This window comes from Octopus sinensis, linkage group LG6 (genome assembly GCF_006345805.1).
Source record: "Octopus sinensis linkage group LG6, ASM634580v1, whole genome shotgun sequence".
In the NCBI taxonomy this organism is placed as follows: Eukaryota; Metazoa; Mollusca; class Cephalopoda; order Octopoda; family Octopodidae; genus Octopus; species Octopus sinensis.
Window position 1 is genome coordinate 108,823,661 of NC_043002.1, and position 25,298 is coordinate 108,848,958.

The 25,298-nt window shown below is 39.9% G+C and overlaps 1 protein-coding gene across 2 annotated transcripts in view; it reads right to left on the reverse strand.

Moving 5' to 3' along the window:
- LOC115212737 (serine/threonine/tyrosine-interacting-like protein 1) overlaps window positions 1-25,298 on the reverse strand; it is a 47,560-nt gene that overhangs the window by 18,820 nt on the left and 3,442 nt on the right. The window contains exons 2-5 of one of the 2 annotated variants that reach the window (XM_029781386.2): window positions 13,771-13,832; window positions 11,390-11,489; window positions 3,273-3,341; window positions 1,053-1,120 (exon numbers count right to left, since the gene is read on the reverse strand). In XM_029781386.2, coding sequence (XP_029637246.1) covers window positions 1,053-1,120; window positions 3,273-3,341; window positions 11,390-11,489; window positions 13,771-13,832 — 299 coding nt within the window. The remainder of the gene's footprint in view (window positions 1-1,052; window positions 1,121-3,272; window positions 3,342-11,389; window positions 11,490-13,770; window positions 13,833-25,298) is intronic. The other variant, XM_036504209.1, reaches the window with a different exon arrangement.

Genomic DNA, 25,298 nt, shown 5'->3' on the forward strand with positions numbered 1-25,298 from the left:
GTGTGTGTGTGTATGTGTGTGTGGCTAGGAGGTGGGTATGAGTGCATAACTGTTTGTGTGTATAAGTGTGTGTGTGTATGTGTGTGTGCATGTATGTGCATACATACATGTGTGTGTCTCTGTGTGTGTGTATTAGCATTCAATTTCAGGATTTAATTCCATTTGAGTTATCTCCCTGCATATCAAAATCAATTTACTTTTGTCTCTTACTACATCAATGAAATAAATATGAAACAAAAGTAGAGGACAAAAGTAGAGGCGCAGGAGTGGCTGTGTGGTAAGTAGCTTGCTAACCAATCCCACTGCGTAGCATCTTGGGCAAGTGTCTTCTGCTATAGCCCCGGGCCGACCAATGCCTTGTGAGGGGATTTGGCAGACGGAAACTGAAAGAAGCCCATCGTATATATATGTATATATATATATGTATGTGTGTGTATGTGTTTGTGACTGTTTGTCTCCCTAGTATTGATTGACAACTGATGCTGGTGTGTTTACGTCCCTGTCACTTAGCGGTTCGGCAAAAGAGACCGATAGAATAAGTACTGGGCTTACAAAGAATAAGCCCCAGGGTCGATTTGCTCGACTAAAGGTGGTGCTCCAGCATGGCCACAGTCAAATGACTGAAACAAGTAAAGAGAGAGAGCAATAAACAAGCCAAAATTGCTGACATGTGGCCAATGACAGTACCGCTCGATTGGCACTCATGCCAGTGGAACGTTAAAAGCACATCCGAGTGTGATCATTGCCAGGGTCATGCGTTGGCTCCCATGTCGGTGACATGTGAAAAGCACCATTTGAGCATGATCATTTTCAGCGTCAACTTACCGACACATGTGCCAGTGGCATGTGAAAAACAACATTCAAATGTGGTTGTTGCCAGTGCCACCAGACTGGCTCCCATGCAGGTAGCACTTAAAAAACCTTCCAAGGAAGAGGCAGCTGCTTTCCTCTTCAAGCTTCCATTTTATATTCTTCAACCTGATGTCAGACAATGTCATCATCAAAGATACAAGAAACCCTATAAGCGAGAAAATGTAAAAGTAATTCTTTACCCTCTGAGTGAACATAATCTTCTTTGAGCGCAAAAAAGGATAGTGGGCTGAGAATCTTTCATATCCACCTGGAATTATAACAGAGCATTTATCAATGTTTTTCTGGCAATCAAAGAAATGATTGGTTTTAAGCTTAGTGGCGTTTCATCTGTCTTTACATTCTGAGTTCAAATTTCGCCAAAGTCAACTTTGCCTTTCATCCTTTTGGGGTCGATAAATTAAGTACCAGTTATGCACTGGGGTCAACGTAATCGACTAGTCTCCTCTCCCTAAATTTCAAGTCTTGTGCCTTCGGTAGAAAGGATTATTATTATTATTATTATTATTATTATTATTATTATTATTATTACTATTATTATTATTATTATTATTATTATTATTATTGTTAGCATGCTGGGCAAAATGCTTAGCAGCATTTTGTCTGTCTTTACATTCTGAGTTCAAATTCTGCTGAGGTCGTCTTTGCCTTTCATCCATTTCGGGTCGATAAATTAAGTACCAGACAAGCACTGACGTTGATGTATCCAATTTACCCCCTCCCCCGAAATTTCAAGCCTTGTGCCTATAGCAGAAAGGTTTAATTATCAAATAAACTTTTCATTTTCATTAGTCAATAAGATATGTCTTTCATTAATTAGTTAAACTCTTCATTAGTCAATAAAACCTACAAGCACACACACAACTTTCACTAATCACTAAAACTCATCTGTCATAAATCAATAAAACTCATCTTTCATTAATCAATAAAACTCATCTTTCATTAATCAATAAAACTCATCTTTCATTAACACATTGGCTCCCGAGCCTCATTTTGTTTTATCCCTGGATCCCAATATGATATCTTAATTAATTTTGACATGAGTGGCATCATATTTTTACCCTATACCATATGTGAGGCAAGGATCACATAGGTAGTTTTAGATACCCATGTCAAAATCAATTCAAATGGAAATTGTAGTTGTGACCCTGTGCCAATAGCACGTAAAAAGCATGGCCGATGCCAGTGCCACCTGATTGGCTCCTGTGCCGGTAGCATATAAAAGGCACCAACTACACACTTGGCGTGGTTGGCATCAGGAAGGGCATCCAGCTGTAGAAACACTGCCAGATAAGATTGGGGCCTGGTGCAGCCTCCTGGCTTCCCAGACCCCAGTCGAACATGGAAAATGGATGTTAAACGATGATGATGATGATGTCCCACCCTAGTTCACATCACATTCTAAATATGACATGGGTATTTTCTATTGGAAGATCTCGAAATCTTTTCAAAACAAACTATTTTGGTTTCCATGGCAAATAAAATATTTTTCATTCCCTTCTGTTTCTATTGGAAAATCTACCATTTTTTTTTCAAAAAGAACTATTTTTGTTTCAATGGCAAATAAAATGTTCTCAATGCTCAATCTTTTATTTTACCTCACTACATGGTGAAATCAGAAGAAAAACGAAATAAAAAAATTTTTTCATGTATAAAAAGTTGTTCTCTTAGTATAGCAATAGCACAAACCAAAACAATCACAGGATTCCAGATCTCAGAAAGCCTATAGGAAAGAAATTAAACAACCCACAGGTGGGTCATGTGGGACTCATTAACATACCATCATGACCCACCTGCATGACATGTGGGAGCCAACGTGTTAATCAACTAAATATATCATTCATTAATCTTTTAAACATAACATTCATTAGTCAATAAAACAAATCTTTAATTACTCAAACACTTTTAGTTAAATATAAATCCTGCTCTTTATTAATTAACTAAACACATCTTTTATTAATCAAGAAAACATGCATTTCATTAGTTAATTTCATTCACCTTTTATTTACTAACTAGCAGTACCGCCCGGCGTTGCTCGGTTTGTAAGGGAAATAACTATATAAGCATTTTTAGAGTTACTTCCCTTATATAATAGCGAAAAAATGCATTAAAAATGGGAAAAAATTATGGTAAATTTTTTTTTAAATTGTAGACTCATCGTAGACGCACACTAATACCCAGAAGGGCTCGATATGAATCACGACTATAAGATACCCGGTTTTGGTTAAACTGCACCGCAAAATGTGGGAGTAGTTAGGAATCTAAATCGTAGGAGACAGACACACAACTTCACTTTTATATTTACTAATTACACAGACACTTCAGTTCTTAATTGAAATTACTATATAACAATTAATTCAGTTAACTCCTTAATTAAAAAAATGTAAGGAACACATGCTTACCTGAAAGGACCTTCACTTTATATTTGCTCCCTGTTTTCCATAACAACAAAGCAAAATCCAAGAAAGGACCTGCAATTGTTAAAGGGACAGTACTTTGTTGAGTGAAACAAGGAGGGTGAAATACATTCCAGAGCTGATTAGCTAAATCTTTCCCCCGTAGTTGACCTAGAATTACATTATCTAATGTGGCCTTTTTCGATATGGTGAAGTGTGATTTGAGAAAGATTCAGCTGCTATTATTCGTAGGTCAAGTAAATACATAAAACTACTCGTTAGCTGATGTTCGTTAGATAAAATTGTAAGAACACCAGTTATTTTCCAATTACACACACTCACACACATAAACACACACATACACTCGCCTCCTTATGAGAGCTCAAAATCTCTCGTGGAAGCGCCATCCAACCAAAATGCAAATATATGGGAAACTACCACCTGTGTCATCTCTTGTGAAAGGTAAGAGAGTCCAGTTTGCTGGACATTGTTGTAGAGTTGAAAAAGAGGTAATTTCTACTCTTCTCCTCTGGAAGCCATCTACTTGCAATACCAGAGGGCGCACACTCTCCTACCCTGATGTAATCTCCAGGGATACAGGCATCCAGCAACAGGACCTCTGTAATGCCATGATGGACCGTGAAGTCTGGCGTAGCATGGTAAATTCCATTGTCTCGACCACGGTCGAACAATGATGATGATGACATACATACACACATGATGGCTGCCCCCTCGTTATCGAGTATGGCCATTGCACGAAGCTTAACTGTTACTGGTGCTGTGATCGAATGTGACTTTTTAGCCCAGCTAAAGATCTACAATGTCTTGTACAGAATTGGCAGCTAAAACCTTTACTGGTAATAGCCGGCTGTAGTTGTAACTGGGCTTCATGTACCTTTGCATGTCGTTTAAGTCCTCCTGCTAAATTACACTCTCTTCCACATGCCTGACAGATATGATTACTATGGTGTGTTACACCACCACCAGTAGCCAGGTTGTTACTATACATACATACACACACATACATACATACACACACACACATACATACATACATACACACACATACATGCATACATACATACACACACCCGTATACATACATACATACACACATATATACATACATACATACATACACACACACACACACACACACACACATACATACAAACAAACAAATACTTCAAAACCTCCAGGGTCTATATCCAGATTATAAATTCACATTTATACCAATAATGAGTGATGCACTTGGTTTTCTAAGCAAATGCCTAACTGTCAGTCTGGATAGGCAAAGATTTTTCAGGAAAAGAAATCAGCCACGAATAAGTGGTAAGTAGAACAGTAAAAATAAGTAAGATTTTTCAAAAGTTAAAAATGCAAGTTCTATCTTTGTTAAAAACCAACTCCTTCCTCACAGAAATATTTCAAATAATTAAAAACAGAAAACTTGTTTACTTCCAGTGTCTAGCAGTTGACCTCCTTACTCACAAGATTATCCACCATCTTTCCAACAATGTCTTTAATTCTGTTCTTAATTCGATACCTCTACCACTTGTGGATATCTCTTTTACTCTTTTATTTGTTTCAGTCATTTGACTGCGGCCATGCTGGAGCACCGCCTTTAGTCGAGCAAATCGACCCCAGGACTTATTCTTTGTAAGCCCAGTACTTATTCTATTGGTCTCTTTTGCCAAACCGCTAAGTGACGGGGACGTAAACACACCAGCATCAGTTGTCAAGCAATGCTAGGGGGACAAACACAGACACACAAACACACACAAATACATATATATATATACATATATACGACAGGCTTCTTTCAGTTTCCGTCTACCAAATCCCCTCACAAGGCATTGGTCAGCCCGGGGCTATAGCAGAAGACACTTGACCAAGATTCCACGCAGTGGGACTGAACCCAGAACCATGTGGTTGGTTAGCAAACTACTTACCACACAGCCACTCCTGTGCCTATATGCTTATAAACACAGCACAGTAGCTATGACTTACAGATTTCTTTTTTGTGTTTTCACACTTTTTATATCCCACCGGCACGAGAGCCAGTCAGGCGGCACTGGCATCGAACATGCTCGAATGGTACTTTTTACATGCCACTAGCACAGGAGCCAGTCGGCTAGCACTGACATCGACCACGCTCGAATGGTGCTTTTTACGTGCCACTTTATTGTGCACAGTGCTCAGGTGCACTACAACTCCTTGGAAAAGGGGTACAGAAAGCAGCCATAAGTAAAATAAAGAAGAAAGCTTGTATGTCAAAGCATGGAACAAACTACACACATCAGTTGTTACTTGTCAGGACACTGCATCCTCCAAAAACTCCATGCTTCCTGAAATTTACCAATATTACTCCTAATCTGCCTGTCCACCCTTCCCCTTTCTTTCTTCTTTATTTTACTTAGGGCTGCTTTCTGTACCCCTTTTAACCTTTTCCGAGGAGTTGTAGTGCAACTGAGCAAAAAGCACCATTTGAGCATGTTCAATGCCAGTGCCACCTGACTGGCTTCTGTGCCAGTGACACACAAAAAGTACCATTCGAGCATGGTCGATTCCAGTGCCGCCTGACTGGCTCCTGTGCCAGTGACACATAAAAATTACCATTCGAGCATGGTTGATGCCAGTGCCGCTTGACTGGCTCCTGTGACGGTGGGATGTAAAAAGCACCATTCGAGCATGGTTAATCCCAGTGCCACCCGACTGGCTCCTGTGACGGTGGCACATAAAAAAGCACCATTCGAGCGTGGTCGCTGTCAGTGACACCCGACTGGCTATGGTGCCAGTGGCACATAAAAAGCACCCATTACACTCTCGGAGTGGTTGTCGTTAGGAAGGCCATCCAGCTGTAGAAACCTTGCCAGATCAGATTTGAAACTGGTGCAGCCTCCTGGCTTGTGAGTCCTCAGTCAAACCGTCCAACTCATGCCAGCATGGAAAACGGACGTTAAACGATGATGATGAGGAGGAGGAGGAAATAAGATGATGAGCTGGCTGAATTAGCACGGCATTTCTTCCAGCATTATGTTCCGAGTTCAAATTCCGACGAGGTCGACTTTGCCTTTCATTCTTTCGGAATCAAGGAAACAAGAACCAGTTGAGTGCTGGGGTCAATGCCATCAAGTAACCCCACCCATAAAATTTCAGGCCTTGTGCCTAGAGTAGAAAGCATTATTATTATTATTATTATTATTATATTATTATTATTATTATTATTAAACTAGCAGTATCGCCCGGCGTTGCTCGGGTTTGTAAGGGAAATAACTATATAAGCCTTTTAAAAGAGTTATAGCCAAAAAATAGCAAAAAAATGCATTAAAAATGGAAAAAAAATGATGGTAAATTTTTTTTTAAATCGTTGACTCATCGTAGACATTTTTAGAGAGTTACTTCCCTTATATAATAGCGAAAAAATGCATTAAAATGGAAAAAAATGATGGTAAGTTATTTTTAAAATCGTAGACTCATCGTAGACGCGCGCTAATACCCAGAAGGGCTCGATATGAATCACGACTATAAGATACCCGGTTTTGGTTAAACTGCACCGCAAAATGTGGGAGTAGTTAGGAATCTAAATCGTAGGAGATAGACAGCACACAACCTCACTTTTATATATAAAGATAAGGCAACGGGCTAGCAGAATTGTTAACACGCAATGCTTAGCAACAGTGTGTCCGTCTTTACGTCAAGTACTGGGGTCGATGTAATCCACTAGGCCCGTTCTTTAAAATTTCTGGTCTAGAAAGGAATATTTAAAAAAAAAAGAAAGCGTTGTTATAAGAGTTACTTCCCTTAGACTTGTTTTGCTCCGTATTTCTTTTCATTTCTTGTTTTTTTTTTTTAATATAAATTCCCCCATACAGCAATTTCGAGAAAGGTTAAATACACTCGCAATTTTACCAGCCATACCAGTTTTTCTTCCACGATAGCATAAAATTTTACCTGACATAAAAAAGTATTTGTAATACGAGTATTTTATCTTTAGTTTACTTTGAAGAAATATGCGTTTGTTCCTACAGATAGGAATTTCTAACAAAACCACAACCAGTATTATTTACACTCTGCTGGTTTCTTTATATATTATGACAACAATTTCATGGCTATTGAAGTTGTTTTGCCTCAGATCAACCCTGATCAATTAAACCAGTTATTAAAAGCATTCAAACCATGACTGTCTCTTGCTTTTTATTTTTCTGCAGATATTAAGGACACTCAGATATGTAGGACATTTGACTGTTATTTCTAGCAGGTGAAGCAATCACAAAGCAACGTCCACTATGGTTTAATACTTTAACAGTCCTTTTGCAACCAAACTCTCAAATACTCGGCTTCTCAGTTTTATCATAAACATAGTTACTTCTAACTATATATCTGATGTTATATACACAGGCATGCAGGAAGTAAATAGACACCTTTAATTTTCAAAATTTCTGATCTAAGCATCTTAATATGATTTCAGCAGTGTAGAATTTATAATGTAATTATTCTTTTTCATTCCAGGTGCCCTCATATTAAACATTTGTGAAGAGTAACCATGCCATGCACAAAAAATTCAGCAGAACTGTCAGATTTTCAAAGAGGTCGTATTGTTGGACAATCTGAGGTTGGTCTTAGACAGTGAAAAATTGCCGAAAACCTTCAAATTCCTCTTGCTACTGTTAATAGAATTATTGTGCAATTCAAAAGCCAAGGAAAAGAACCAACAGATTCTCGTCCCGGCCGACCTGGGCTCTCGGAAAGGAAGCTTCACTGTTTGAAGAGAATTGTGGAAAACGAACCCCGTTCGAAAGCTTCTGACATTGCAAAACAGCTAGAAGTTAGTCCAAGAACGTGTGTTACATATCTGCATAAGCTTGGGTATTATGGACAAGCAGCTAGAAGAAAATCTCTCCTTCAACCAATTAATATCATGAAAAGAAAGAAATGGGCAAAGGAGATCTCAGAAAAATCCAGTTTGTTTTGGGATAGAGTGATTTTCTCAGATGAATCCAGATTTGCATTATTACCAGACATTGGACGTGTTTGGGTCTGGAGGCTTCCCAATCAAGAATTTGATTTGAAATGACTCCGTAGACAATCTTATTTGAATCCAGTGCCTTCATGTTTTAATGGGAATTATCTAGAGTTATCTCCTCTGTCACATCGTTAACAACTAGGTGGTGCTCATTAGATAGATATAAAAAGACATCCACAGCCAAATAACATCCTCTTTTCCTCTCCCACGCGGCCTGCAGCTAACTATGTCGTCTCCATCTCTGTTCCTGCTACTGGACTACCCCACGTTGATTTGAATTTTGTTAAATCCTCTATACCAGTCATGGAAGGCAGCAAGGCGAAAACCTCTTCTTATTCAACTTCCATTCTGTTCTGTTGAATGGTAATATACAAGCTGTGTAAAAATGCTCTCATCCCGGATTGGACTAAATACTCCATGTCTTTGAAAACTCATATGAGTTGTTGTTCCTCACTGGATTAATTCCTATGGCTATCGAAGGATGACCGAACATTATATTAAATTAGTAGGCTAAAAGCAGCTAAAACTCCAACCAACTGCAAAACATGGCGGTATCTCTGTAATGGTATGGGGAGCTGTCACCAGCAATGGTCATTCTGAGCTGATCGAATGTGTTGGAACTCTGAAAAATACATCAAAATACTTAAGCAAGGACTACTTCCGATGTATTCACACGATAACATAACGAAAACTGAGTTTTTATTCATGGAAGATGGGGTTCCATGCCACACAACAAAAAGGAATCAACAATGGCTGACTGAAAATGGGATCAAAAAATCTTCCATGGCCGAGTCAATCTCCTGACATGAACCCAATTGAAAATCTTTGGAGCATACTAGATAGAGCTTCAAGGAATTTAATATATGCTATCAAGCATCAAGGATGTAATGAAGATTATATAGGTCAAACAAAGCTTACCCTAAGAAATAGTCTGACCATTCACCAACAATAAATACAAGACCCCATTACTAGACAGATTCCACTGAGTGGACACATAGACATATGTATAAAAATATAAATCCTCCAAATTCCAGGTCTTTCCACTCTACCTATGTTCCACATAGGTATACCACAGATGAAGAATACCACATATGAAGCATGGATAAACAAAGAAAATACTTTCATACAAAAGCACAAACCAAGACTTAACACAAGATTCTGCCAGTTATCATGAGGAACCAACACAGCTAACAACCTAAACTTTAGCCACTGGACTACATAGAAACGACTCCTGTTCACTCTCCCACCAGACAGATTAAATTTGGAGTGCCTTAATTGTAACTAAACATGTTCACTTAACAGTGTTGGCCTTCTTTTTAGGCACAAAATATAGTCACGTGACACTAACGCACGAACGTAGCAGGTAACATACAAAAGGTTATAAACTTAATCATATGCTCATTCCGTACAAACACTTGACAGAAAACATTCAGAGCGTTGATTATTTGGACATGTTCAGTCAACCGTGTCAGCCTTATGTCAAACATCGTCACTTGATACTAACACACAGACGAAGTGGGGAACCTACAAAAATTTCCAAGACCAGTCAGGCGGCACTAGCATCAGTCACATTTTTGATGGCACGGGGCCAGTCTGACAGCACTGGCATCGACCACACATGAATGGTGTTTTTTACGTGCCACCACAATGGGAGCCAGTCAGGCAGCACTGGCATCGACCACACTCGAATGGTGCTTTTTAAATGCCACTGGCACCAACCGTGTTTGAATGGTGCTTTTTATGTGCCACCGACATGGGAGCCAGTCAGAGGGAACTGGCATCAACCACACTTGAATGATGCTTTTTAAATGCCGCCAACACAGGAGCCAGTCAGGCAGCACTGTCATTGACCATGCTCAAACGGTGCCCTTTATGTGCCACTGGCATTAGCATCGACCACACACAAATGGTGCTTTTTTTATGTGTCACTAGCACAGGTGCCAGTCAAGTGGCGCTGGCATTGGCCATGATAATGATTCCACATGACTTAGCATGTCTTCTCAAGCACAGCATAGTGCACAACAACTGAGGGGTACTTTTAAACAGGCCAGTTATGCAACATTGGCATCGGCCACATCTATGATCTCACTTGGCTAGCTGGGTCTTCTCAAGCACAGCATCTCTCCAAAAATCAGTGTGTGTGTGTGTGTGTGTAATATATATATATATATATATATATATATGTATGTAATGGGGAAAGACTGTATGTTGGTGGTTCATCAGATAGAGAGCAGAAAATATGGAAGTTCAAAAGTGTGTATTTTCCATATTAACATAATATTCATTCAATCAGAAACCTGTTAAATTCAGTTGAAAAAAGGTGAACTCAAGATGACTTACAGACAGACAGACATCATAATCATCATCATCATATATTCTTTTATTTCTTTACTTGTTTCAGTCATTTGACTGCAGCCATGCTGGAGCACCACTTTTTAGTCAAATGAATTGACCCCAGGGAGTATTTTTTGTAAGCCTAGTACTTATTCTATCAGTCTCTTTTGCCAAACCACTAAGTTACGGGGACATAAACACACCAACATCAGTTGTCAAGTGATGGTGAGGGGAACAAACACAGACACACAAATGCATATATACATACACACATACATATATACAGTTTCTGTCAACCAAATCCACTCACAAGGCTATGGTCAACCCGAAGCTAGAGTAGAAGACACTTGCCCAAAGCGCCATGCAGTGGGACTGAAACCTGAACCATATGGTTGGGAAGCAAGCTTCTTACCACACAGCCATGCCTGCACCTATACACACACACACACACACACACACACCACACACACACACACACACACCCACACACACACACATACACACACACACACACACATGGTGTCATACAGTGGGATTGAACCCAGAACCACGTGATTGGGAAGCAGGCTTCTAACCACACAGCCACACCTGTGCCTATGGTTTTTACCTGGTTCTTAAAGAGCAACAGCTGGTGTCTTTACCTGGTTTATATCTAACAACTGATTATAGAATTAACCTGATACCCCACTATCAATTCTTCTTCATTAGCCTTCTTTTAACTTTACCAAACAGCAGAAGATCATCAGTTGTCGGTGCCACTTACCTGCGTCAATGGATGAGCCAGTGCTGCTATCATAGACCACAACATGTTGTTTACACTCTAATTCAGCATCGTAAGGTATTAACATCTTGCCAGTTTCATCCTACAGTTAGAACAAGAAATCATAAAACTAAGCAGTGATTAATCTATGTTAATTCACACATCATCCTTCACACCATCACCATCATTGCAGTCATATATATATTTAAGAGATGAGGAATTATGTACATTATTTACATTATTTACATTTGACGGATATTTGTCCTCACCTTCTTTGTTGTTAACACAACATTTCAGCTGATATACCCTCCAGCCTTCATCAGGTGTCTTGGGGAAATTTCAAACCTGGGTTCTCATTCCTAAGATGTTTTTCAATGTTATTATCATTGTTATTATTCAGGTCACTGCCTGGAATTGAACTCGGAATCTTGGGGTTAGTAGCCCGCGCTCTTAACCACTATGCTATATTATTTACATTTGATGGATATTTGTCCTCATCTTGTTTGTTGTTAACACAACGTTTCGGCTGATATATACCCTCCAGCCTTCATCAGGTGTCTTGGGGAAATTTCAAACCTGGGTTCTCATTCCTAAGGTATTTTTCGACATTGTTGTTGTTGCTGTTGCTGATGTTGCTACTGCTGTTTCTGCTGTTATTATTATTATCATTATTATTATTCAGTAGTTTTATTTTTATAGCGTGCTTTCACTTCACTACCGAGCGCAGCTCTGTGTGCCTTGGGTATGTGCTGTGATTTGTTGTGATGCTCTGATGGTTATTGTATGGAAAGTGTTCTGCGTAGGATGTGTGCAGTGCCTAGTAGTGCAATTTTCTGTATGTTATATGTGTTTGTAAGTCCTGGTGTTTTTGTTATGTATTTGTCTGAATATTTTTTTTATCATGCCTAATGCACCTACTATGATAGGAATTGTTTCTGTTTTTAGATTCCACATTCTGGTTACCTCTATTTCCAGGTCTTTGTATTTTGAAAGTTTCTCCATTTCTTTTAGAGACACGTTGTCATCAGCCGGTATTGATACATCAATTAGAAAGCATTTTTTTCCTTCATGATCTCTGACAACTATATCTGGTCTGTTGGCCTTAATTTCTCTATCTGTGTGTATCGGCATATCCCAGAGTATGGTTGCTTTCTCGTTTTCTGTGACCTTTTCTGGTGTGTGCCTATACCATCTTTTTTCTGTTGTTATTCCATAATGTTGGCATAGCTTCCAGTGTATGTAGGTTCCAACTCTGTCATGTCTGTGAATTATTATCATTATTATTATTATTATTATTATTCAGGTCACTGTCTGGAATCAAACTTGGAGTTAGTAGCCCGTGCTCTTAACCACTACGTCGTATGCTCATGGGCAATTGTGGAATGAATTTTAGGGCTTTTAAAGCTAATATTTTCCTATCCTTCCTTAATACTGGATGAAGGCTGGAGGGTATATCAGCTGAAACGTTGTGTTAACAACAAACAAGATGAGGACAAATATCCGTTGAATGTAAATAATGTAAATAATGATAACCATCATTGCTTCTCCACTTTCTCAAGCCAAAGACTAAGTGGGTGGTGGGGTGGCACTATGTGGTTGCTAGGTCTGCAAGAAATAGCAGCCAGATTATCAATAAATCCCATCCTATTGTGTTTAAAACAAAAATGGCATGACCATGGCTATGATACTCAAACAAAAGTGACCCTAGACTAAACAACAACTACTTAGCCACCAGCATCATTACTATTACCTCGTCACTGGTATCATCAACATCATTCTATTATCATCATCATCATCATCATCAGCAGCAGCAGCAGCAGCAGGTGCATTTTTCATCTATCTTCCATGTTGACATAAGTAGAGTGGTTCAACAGAATTCATTCAGTTGGAGGACCACATCTTGCTCCAATGTCTCATTTTTGGCATGGTTTCTATGGCAGGGTTCCCCTCCAAACACCAACCCCATTACAGAATGGATTGGATGCTTTCTTCATGGCACCAACACTAAAGAGGTTGTTGTACCATCAGCAAATCTGGCTCAATGCTTCTCTTTCATGCAAATTTGGAAAAGTCTACATTAAAATAATGATGACATGAGTGGCTTCCATACAATTTCTAGCTACCAAATTCCACTAACAAGGTATCGGTCAATCTGAAGCTATGGCAGAACACACTTGCTAAGATACCATACATCATGCCCAAATCTGATGTGGAGCATCCCTAAATGGATGATACATCCAAATGAATCCAGTGGATGAGTGAGATAGAATTTAGGGATTCAAATAAAAGAAAGAATAGGAAAGCAACTGCCCCTCCAGTACACCAGTTAACCATCCCCCAATCCACCCCATATAAGCCACAGGTATTATTAATCTTAATCCTACCTGTTTAACTCTTCTTGCTGTGATTATATGGTCCTCTTGATAACCATCATCTTTTCTTGTATCTGCAAAATGAAGATAAGATTAACCATTAATATCTTGGATATTAACAATGAACCAATGGGATAGCCACTATGTGCTCACTCAGCTTGTAAGAAACAGTAGTTAAAACTGCCTCTAGCTACACCCTACAGTCATAAAAATGACACATTAGATAGTATAGTCCTAGGTAAACTACACCTGACGGCATGCACTGATCTCTCACTCAATAATAATAATAAGGAATGAGGAAAGTAATGGTGATACCGATGGTAACTGGAGCATTAGGAGCAGTTTCCAAGATCTTTGAAAATCATATTAAGAATATGGGAGCTGCTGTCAGGCTCGAAATGATCAAGAAGACAGCCTTGTTGGGTACAGCTCGCATTCTAAGGGGAGTATTCTCTTTGAGTCACTTGAAACCTTTGGTGATTTGTTATCAACGACGACGACGATGGTGCTGCCACAAAGACGATTGAGAAAGAAAGCAAGCTATGCTGTATCATAGATATAGCATGCCCAGCTGACAAGGTATGCAATAAGGAAGAAAGAAAATTCGATAGATATGACAGGTTAGCTTGGGAGGTTAAGCAGTTGTGGTCGATGAAAAAGGTGGTAGTAGTAGTAATACCAATAATTGTCGGAGCCCTGGGAACACTGAGTGAAAATCTTGAGAAGCACATGGAACAAATAGGGGCTGCAATAAGGGTGGAGCACTTGCAGAAAACAGCACTGCTTGGAACCGCTCGAATACTCTGGATGGTGCTCGAAAAATAAGAGGTGTTACCTTAGTTCACCAGTAGTGAACAGCTGACACCGCAGTACATCTCCAGCGTTAGAAGCTGTGCAAAGGCAATAATAAAAATAATGATAATGATGATGATGATGATAATAATAATAATAATAATAATAATAATAATAATAATAATAATAATAATAATAACAACAACAACAACAATAACAATAATAATAATAATAATAATAATATATTTCTTTACTACCCATAAGGGGCTAAACACAGAGGGGACAAACAAGGACAGCCAAAGGGATTAAGTCAATTACATCGACCCCAGTGCATAACTGGTACTTAATAATAATAATAATAATAATAATAATAATAATAATAATAATGATGATGATGATGATGATGATGATGATGTCAGGGTAGTCATGAGTGGAATGCCTTTGACTGATTGATAAGATCTGACCTGGGGCTAAACAACAACACAAACACAAATACACACTTGTTACATGTTACAGGAGATGTTTTCAGTTCTGTTCTATGCAACGCTATCAGATAATTTGTTAAGAACTAGCAATAAATATCTCTAGTGTCAAGCTGATAAATAAATCCTCTGTTTATCTTGCAAAGTTATGCAGGATTTCCATATTTAGCAATCACAATCAACTTTTGTATATTTATTTCTTTAGATATATTAACTTGCAGTTATATCCACTGATTTCTCAAATAGCCATTATGAAATAATGAACACACAGCAGTTTGCATTTTATATCAGCAGAACTTATCAATATCTCTTTTAGACTGTAACAAAGGTTTTTGTAGAAACATTTTCCTCAGAAAAAACAATTATCTCAGAATTATACCTGCTTGGCAAATGAATTGTTCAGAGATTATGTGGTGTAGAAACTAAAACATATTGCATTGTGGAAGAACCATGAGGGCTATTCAATTTAAAAGACATACATATCGTTGTCGGCGGCGACGGCGTCATCGTCGTCGTCTTCTTCTTCTTCTTCTTCTTCTTCTTCTTCTCCTTCTCCTTCTTCTTCTTCTTCTTCTTCATGCCCACTTCTACCATGCTTGCATGGATAAGACAGAATTTGTTGCGGCAGGTTTTTCTATGATAGATCCCCCTCGTGGCCAGACATGTTTTCGCAGAAGACTGGAAATGAGGGACACCACTTGTGTGACTTGCAACAGTTGTTTACAGCTATCACAAGACATCAGGGCAAGGTGACCATAACACACACACACACACATGCATACATAAATACATACCAGTTTTCATATCTAATTCAGGAGGGTACATATTTATTAAAACCTTACAAGGTGCAGGAGTGGCTGTGTGGTAAGTAGCTTGCTTACCAACCACATGGTTCCGGGTTCAGTCCCACTGCATGGCACCTTGGTTAAGTGTCTTCTACTATAGCCTCAGGCCGACCAAAGCCTTGTGGGTGGATTTGGTAGATGGAAACTGAAAGAAGCCCATCGTATATGTGTGTGTGTGTGTGTGTGTGTGTTTGTATGTCTGTGTTTGTCCCCCAAGATTGCTTGACAACCGATGCTGGTATGTTTATGTCCCCATAACTTAGCAGTTCGGCAAAAGAGCCCGATAGAATAAGTGCTAGGCTTACAAAGAATAAGTCCTGGGGTTGATTTGCTCGACTAAAGGTGGTGCTCCAGCATGGCCACAGTCAAATGACTGAAATAAAGTAAAAGAGTAAAAGAGTAAGGAATAAGTTGCCAGGTGACTTTGAAGTTTCAGGTAGCTCTCACCTTTGTTAGAATTTCTAATGAAGATAAGCAAACCACAAGACAGAAAACTGCACTGGTTTGGTCGTGTGAAGCATATGGATGAAGACAGTTGCTTAAAGAAGGGAAGATCACTTAAAGTGGAGGCAAGTTGTGGAAGAGAGCGACCCAGGTATACATGGCACAAAGTATTGAAGGCCGATCTTAAAATGCCAAACCTCACAAAGGAGTTGACAAAGGACTGAGATATCTGGTACTTTACTGTACTCAAGAAGAACCACACACCACAACAGAATTGATATCTGAAAATCACCTTTATAATGCATATCCATGAGGTGCTCTGCCCCCATCAACCTCCTATCTACACCCACATTTCATCCCCTAACACCCATCACTTTCTCTATCATCTGAGAGCAGAATAGGATTTCACCGGCACCCACGAATTACCTTTTTTTCCCCTCCCCACCTACTCGCTTCACCAATCACCTCCCTTCTGCATCTTCTCTCCCCTCACTGTGCTGCTCTCCACCATCAACTCCTTGCTTTCCAGCTATCCACCCTCAATGCCCTCCACCCTCAATGCCTTCCACCCTCAATGCCCTCCACCTTCAATGCCCTCCACCCTCAATGCAGCGCACCCTCAATGCAACTCCACCCTCAATGCCCTCCACCCTCAATGCCTTCCACCCTCAATGCCCTCCACCTTCAATGCCCTCCACCTTCAATGCCCTCCACCCTCAATGCAGTGCACCCTCAATGCCCTCCACCCTCAATGCCCTCCACCCTCAATGCAGCGCACCCTCAATGCCATCCACTCTCAATGCCAGCAGATGATGGTAGACAGAAGATATAGCTAGGGTGTGGTATATTGAGGACGTAGACCAAGGTGAAGCTAGTTAGGTGTCAGAACTAACTTACATCCACTGGGTTTCACAGAAAGGATCAGGGAGGATATCATCATCATCATCATCATCATCGCCATTTAACATCCACCAGGCTCCAATCTGATATGGCAGAGTTTCTACAGCTGTATGCCCTTCCTAATGCCAACCACTCCAAGAGTGTAGTAGGTGCTTTTTACAGGCCACTGGCATGGGAGCCAGTCAGGCAGCACTGGCAATGACCACACTCGAATAGTGCTTTTTACGGGCCACTGGCATGGGAGCCAGTCAGGTGGCACTGGCATCAACTACACTTGAATGGTGATTTTTACGTGTCTTGGCACAGGAGCCAAGCTAGTCAGGCAGCACTGGCATCGACCACATTCGAATGGTGCTTTTTACATGCCTCCAGCACAGGTGCCATTCAGGAGGTACTGTCATCAGCCACAACAATGACTTCACTTCACTCAACAGGTTTTCACAAGCACAGTTTATTGCCCAATGATGGGGAAGAATTATGTACCGCAAATGTTTCAACCAAATCATTTCACAAGAACTTTTTCACAGCTTGGAAAATGGATATGAAAAACAACAACAACAACGACAAAACAAGTAAAAGAGTATTCAATATAGTCTCACATATTATCTATTTTAAGGTTGCAATTTAGTGAAATAGAGCTGCTATTTCTAATAGGTTGACTGACTGCCTTAAGGCTCCCTTGTTGGTTTATTTTATCACTAGTTTTTGTGGTTGTTGTTGTTGCAGTTGCTGCTGCTGTTTTTGTTACTTTTGCTTAGCCTCAGTTCAACTCTGAGCAAAGAGACATATAATGAAAGGCATTCCAACAATGACCATCCTGTCGATTCCATTTTTTCAGGCAAGCTGGCAGAATCGTCAGCATATCAGACAAAACACTTAGCAGTGTTTCTTCAGGTTCTTTGCATTTTGAGTTCAAATCACACTAAGCTCTACTTTGCTTTTCATACTTTTGGGGTCAATAAAATAAAGAACCAGTCAAGTACTGAGTTTATGTAAATGACTTGCCTCTCCCCTCAAAAATTCCTGGCTTTTAACCTTGCAGTGAACTGGCATCCCATTCAAAGGGATTGTTGTGATCCCGGTCACTTACAGGCCATGGGAACAGGGTAACTGGCCTCATGAAACTTAGGGTTCAATAATAATAATTTTAATAAGTAAAAAAGTATTTCTTAAGATTAAATTATCTAATTGAAAATAGAAAAGGAAAATTCAGCTGCTATTTCTAGCAAGCTGAGCGATCATGAAAGACAGTTATGGTGGCCTATATAATGGGAGGAGTAATTGAGTTACAGGGAGAGGAAGATGTATCAGCTGTTGAAATCCTGTTCTGAAGGGAATGTAGAGAAGACAGATTGGTTGTGTCACAGACAATGTCTCTGGTGGTTTTGGGAAGTGTTATGGAAACTGTGACTAATACTGGAATTTCTAGAATGAAGAAGGATGGAGCCGAGCTTTTGCTGTTTGTGTAGAACCATGATGAATGATATTTCCATTTTTCGGTTAATATATCTTTATATATAAAAGTGAGGTTGTGTGATGTCTGTCTCCTACGATTTAGATTCCTAACTACTCCCACATTTTGCAGTGCAGTTTAACCAAAACCTATTTCTTTATTACCCACAAGGGGCTAAACACAGAGGGGACAAACAAGGACAGACATAGGTATTAAGTCGATTACATTGACCCCAGTGCGTAACTGGTACTTAATTTATCAACCCCGAAAGGATGAAAGGCAAAGTCAACCTCGGCGGAATTTGAACTCACAACGTAACGCAGACGAAATACCGCTAAGATATTTCGCCCGGCGTGCTAACGTTTCTGCCAGCCCGCCGCCTTTTAACCAAAACCGGGTATCTTATAGTCGTGATTCATATCGAGCCCTTCTGGGTATTAGCACGCATCTACAATGAGTCTACGATTTAAAAAAAAATTTACCATCAATTTTTCCCATTTTAATGCATTTTTGGCATATATAAGGGAAGTAACTCTCTAAAAATTTATTATTAAATCTCAGAACGTAAAAAGCTACAGTACCCACCCCCTTTGTGGTTAGCCATATTGAGATGGCTATTATACTTTACATCTCTAAAAATGCTTATATAGTTATTTCCCTTACAAACCCAAGCAACGCCGGGCGATACTGCTAGTATATATATATATTAGAAGGGCTGTGAACTGGCGGAAATGTTAGCATGCCGGGCGAAATTCTTAGCAGTATTTCATTTGCCGTTACGTTCTGAGGTTGACTTTGCCTGGTGCCATATAAAAAGTACTGGTGCTGGTGCCACATAGAAAGCACTGGTACTGGTACTACATGAAATGGAGTTGTGCCAGTGCTATGTAAAAAGCACCCAGTACACTCTGAGAAGTGGTTGGCATTAGGAAGGGCATCCAGTTGTAGAAACCATGCCAGAACAGACAACAGAACCTGGTGTGGATCCTGGCCTTATCTGCTGCTGTCAACCCATATAACCCATACCAGCATAGGAAACAGAATTTAAATGATGACGAGGATGATGGCACACACACGCGCGCGCACACACACACACACACACACACACACACACACACATAACAGGCTTTCCATCTACCAAAATTCATTCACAAGGTTGTAGTAGGATACACTTGCCCCGCAGTGAGACTGAACCTGAAATCACATGGGTGTGAAGCAAACTTCTTAACCACACAGCTATGTCTACACCCAGAGTCTTTGTTTTGATTGTTTTTTTTTTGTTTTTTTTTTTTGTTTTTGGTTTTTCACCCAAGCATCTGACATCAAAAATGGAATGTCTTTGAGCAAAGTTCTGATCAATCAGAGCCAACTTGTAGAAAATAACAATTTGCTATAAACATTTGAAACACATTACTCTTTACTCTCTTTTACTTGTTTCAGTCATTTGACCGCGGCCATGCTGGAGCACCGCCTTTAGTCGAGCAAATCGACCCCGGGACTTATTCATTGTAAGCCCAGTACTTATTCTATCGGTCTCTTTTGCCGAACCGCTAAGTGACGGGGACGTAAACACACCAGCATCGGTTGTCAAGCAATGCTAGGGGGACAAACACAGACACACAAACACACACACACATACATATATATATATACATATATACGACAGGCTTCTTTCAGTTTCCGTCTACCAAATCCACTCACAAAGCATTGGTCGGCCCGGGGCTATAGCAGAAGACACTTGCCCAGGATGCCACGCAGTGGGACTGAACCCGGAACCATGTGGTTGGTTAGCAAGCTACTTACCACACAGCCACTCCTGCGCCTATTATTAATGATCCACAAACATTGGAATGGTTTCATAGATTTATAGGGGGAGGGGAACAGATAATTGGATTAGATCAGCAAAGAAACAGACTCCTGTAGGATTTGAACTCAAAGTATCTGTACCTAATTACTTTTCAGTCACTCCATGACCTTAACTCAATAAATAATCCTTTCTACTGAAGGTACAAAGCCTGAAATTTTTGAGAAGGGGACAATCGATTACACTGACCCCAGTGTTTCACTGGTACTTAATCTATCGACCCCGAAAGGATGAAAGGCAAAGTCGACCTTGGCGGAATTTGAATGTAGCAATGGACGAAATGCTGCTGAGCACTTTGCCCAGTGTGCTAATGATTCTGCCAGCTCACCACCTTCTTAATTAAATAAATAATCTTTTCTAATTTAGGCACAAGGCCCAAAATTTGGGGGAGGGGGGCCAGTTGATTAGATTGACTCCAGTACACAAATGGTACTTAAATCCAAAAAATGATAAAAAAGTTTCATAAAAAAGGTCGATGGGAAGGAATTAGTACCTGTATCAAGAATCTGATTGGCCTCCGCAGGTAGCTGTGGAGGTCGTGTGGGAAAAAAATTGTTTGAGATAATAAAGTCCTTCCTTTCGCTTTTTGCCGAAAAGTCCCGACCTAGCACCAACAAGGTGCTTGAGTGTGGCATTGAGCCTGGTCGGGTGACGGTGGAGCGGAAAAATTAAGAGGCTTAGTGCCAGGTATTGTGCATCAACATTAAAGTAAGAGGTTTAATGCCTCGGTCTGTTGTTTTGTTTTGTGTTTATTGTTTGTAAGAGGCTCAAAGCCTCAATTGAGAATGAACTACGGAACTAAAGTAAGAGGTTTGATACATCGTATTGTTTTTACTATGTAAAAAAAAAAGAAGAGAATAATGTTTTAGAGGATGTTTAAGACAATGTTTTTGTCCAGCTCAGAAGATTTTTTGCCCTTACTCTTTACTCTTTTACTTGTTTCAGTCATTTGACTGCGGCCATGCTGGAGCACCGCCTTTAGTCAAGCAAATCAACCCCAGGATTTATTCTTTGTAAGCCCAGTACTTATTCTATCGGTCTCTTTTGCCGAACCGCTAAATGTCGGGGACGTAAACACACCAGCATCGGTTGTCACGCAATGCTAGGGGGACAGACACACAAACATATACACACACATACATATATATATACATATATACGACAGGCTTCTTTCAGTTTCTGTCTACCAAATCCACTCACAAGGCATTGGTCGGCCCGGGGCTATAGCAGAAGACACTTGCCCAAGATGCCACGCAGTGGGACTGAACCCGGAACCATGTGGTTGGTAAGCAAGCTACTTACCACACAGCCACTCCTGCACTTTATGGCAAAATTTTGAAAAACTGGTAGTTAATTTATCGACCCTGAAAGGACGAAAGGCAAAGTCAACCTCGGTGGAATTTGAACTCAGAATGTGAAGACAGACAAAATGCTGCCAAGCATTTTTCCTGGCCTGCTAATGATTCTGTCAGTTCACCACCTTCTTAATTAAATAAATAATGCCAGGAAAGGTTATGCAGGTACATGCAATAGGCACTTATTTAGGTCTGCCATGATGCCCTCGGGATCATAAGGGCAGAACTTAACCTGGCTTTCATGGAGTATAAATGACTGAGATAATGGCACCCACCACTGAATGGAATGTCAGTCTGTAGCAGGGTTAACCTCCCAGTTATTGCTGGAACTCATTTATGGTTGAGTGGGCTGGGGCAATGTGAAATGAAGTGTTTAGCCCAAGAGCACAACACACTGCCTGGTCCAGGAATCGAAACCATGATAGTAAGATCGTGATTGCAACACTCTAACCACCAGACCATACCTTCTACCTATTGCCATGCAAAAGGTAGAAGAAAAAAAAACATCTGGATTCCAATCAAATTTATATTGAAGCTATTTATCAGCCATAAGTAGGGTAGACAAAGATTAGACATCGTCCCAGTTTATTTGACCTTTCACAGTCAAAAATATCCATTAATCATTCACTAACCTTGTTGGAAGGAAGGAAGGAAGGAAGGAAGGAAGGAAGGAAGGAAGGAAGGAGGCAAGCAAGGAAGGAAGGAGGGAAGGAAGGAAAGAAGGAAGGAAGGAGTGACGGAAGGAAGGAGAGAAGGAAGGAAGGAAGGAAGGAAGGAAGGAAGGAAGAAGGAAGCAAGGAAGGAAGGAAGCAAGGAAGCAAGCAAGAAGGCAAGCAAGGAAGGAAGGAAGGAAGGAAGGAATCAAGGAAGGAAGGAAGGAAGGAAGGAGGCAAGCAAGGAAGGAAGCCAGGAAGCAAGGAAGGAGGCAAGCAAGGAAGGAAGGAAGGAAGGAAGCAAGGAAGGAAGGAAGGAAGGAAGGAAGGAAGGAGGCAAGGAAGGAAGGAATCAAGGAAGGAATCAATCAAGGAAGCAAGGAAGGAAGGAAGCAAGCAAGGAAGGAAGCAAGCAAGGAAGGAAGCAAGCAAGGAAGGAAGCAAGGAAGCAAGGAAGGAAGGAAGGAAGCAAGGAAGGAGGCAAGCAAGGAAGGAGGGAAGGAAGGAAGGAAGAAAGGAAGGAAGAAAGGAAGGAAGCAAGGAAGGAAGGAAGGAAGGAAGAAACAAAGGAAGAAACAAAGGAAGCAAGGAAGGAAGGAAGGAAGGAAGGAAGGAATCAAGGAAGGAATCAAGGAAGGAAGGAAGGAAGAAACAAAGGAAGGAAGGAAGCAAGGAAGGAAGGAAGGAAGGAAATGGAAAATCGTAGGGGTTGTGATTTTCATTAAAGTATTAAACCTTAATGAATTTATTAAAATAACTTTGTATTTATATAGACGTAGATGTGGCTGTATGGTAAGACGTTTGCTTCCCAACCACATGGTTCCAGGTTCAGTCCCACTGTGTGGCATTTTGGGCAAGTGTCTTTTGCTATAGTCCCAGGTCAACCAAAGCTTTGTGAGTGGGTCTGATAGGCAGAAACTGAAAGATAGGCACATACATGTGTGTATGTATGTGTGTATGTATGTGTATGTGTGTGTGTGTGTGTCTTTGTGTCTGTGTTTGTTACCCCATCACCACTTGACAAGTAGTGTTGGTTTGTTTACATCCCCATAACTTAGCAGCTCAGCAAAAAAGAGACCAATAAAACAAGTACGAGGCTAAAACAAATATGTACTGGACCGGGCTGCATGTTGTGTTCTTGAGCAAGACACTTTATTACATGTTCCTCCAGTTCATGCAACTGTAGAAATGAGTTACAACATCACTGATGTATCAGCCTCTGCCTTTCCCATTGGTAGCATCAGTGGCATGGAGAGGGGTTGCTGGCATGCATGGGTGACTGCTGGTCTTCCATAAAAACAACCCTAAGTTGTGCGTTCGCTGGTGAGGCGACCTTCCGCCCAGACTTGTACCCCAGAAGGAAACTCTTAGGTGCACCCACAGTCATTCATGACCCACAGAATCATTTTATATATATATATATATATATATATATATATATATAAAGCCTAGTACCAGAACACTCTGAAATGAATACAACAGGTTTAGTTTTAAGAGATACATACAAACATTTGATTGGCTGTCTCAGTGTTATGGGCTGTCCATAAATATTTGATTGACAGTATCAAAATGCTGTAGATCAGAGCTTCTCAAACTATCTGATGTGGCGTACAGACAGTTTTGTTTTTCTAAATTGCCTGGGGCCGGTAATATTTCTTGGTAATATTAATTTATACCGGAAACAATATATATAATGAATATATTAAAAGTTGACAATTTTTGGATCTTTTCCTTTTGAACGGCAGTTTTCAACACAATTTCTAGTTAACTAAACACTTTAAAACTTCGTATACTGGTAGAATGTGTCAAAATAAAACATTTTTTCTCTTGGCTTTCTTAAGAAAATTGTAATTTGTAAGTTTGACGTAGTTTAATTTTTCAAATTTTAACCAATCCTATGGCCTCTATTGAGCTAGTCACTAACCCAAACACTCACCCTCACCCTAACCCTAAATTTTAGCCTTTCGTTTTTTTTTCCTTAATTGTTAAATTAATTTAAGGATCACAATTAAGAAAAAAAAACGAAAGGCTAAAATGAAAGCAATGGAAAATAATTTTAATTTAACAATTAAGAAAAAAAAAACGAAAGGCTAAAACAAAAGCAAAAACTTAAAACAAAACAAAACGAATAATTTTAGACACACTCGCAACAATTAAATTAATTTAACAATTAAGAAAAAAAAACGAAAGACTAAAATTTAGGGTTAGGGTTAGGGTGAGGGTTAGGGTTAGAGTTAGGGTTAGTGACAGGGTGTTGTCTCAGTTTTAGACACAGCAAATGAACTTAGCTCAATAGAGGCCATAGGATTGGTTAAAATTCGAAAAATTAAACAACGTTAAACTTACAAATTACAATTTTCTCAAGAAAGCCAAGAGAAAAAAATGTTTTATTTCGACACATTCTACCAGTATACGAAGTTTAAAAGTGTTTAGTTAACTAGAAATTGTGTTGAAAACTGCCGTTCAAAAGGAAAAGATCCCAATTTATTTTTATCTTATATTTATTTTGTAAACAAATAATACAATATTACATAAGCATTTTATAATGTTTCTGTTTTTCTGGAAACTCGCCGCGTACCGGCAGCCTATGGCTCGCGGACCGCTGCCGGTCCGCGGACCACCACTTTGAGCAGCACTGCTATAGGTAAACTCAAATAGAGTTAACCAGAATGCTACCCAGTAATAACTGTAAAGGTAACAGCACCCTTCCTCCTCCTCCTACTTGCCCTCCTCCACCACTACCACCGCAGGT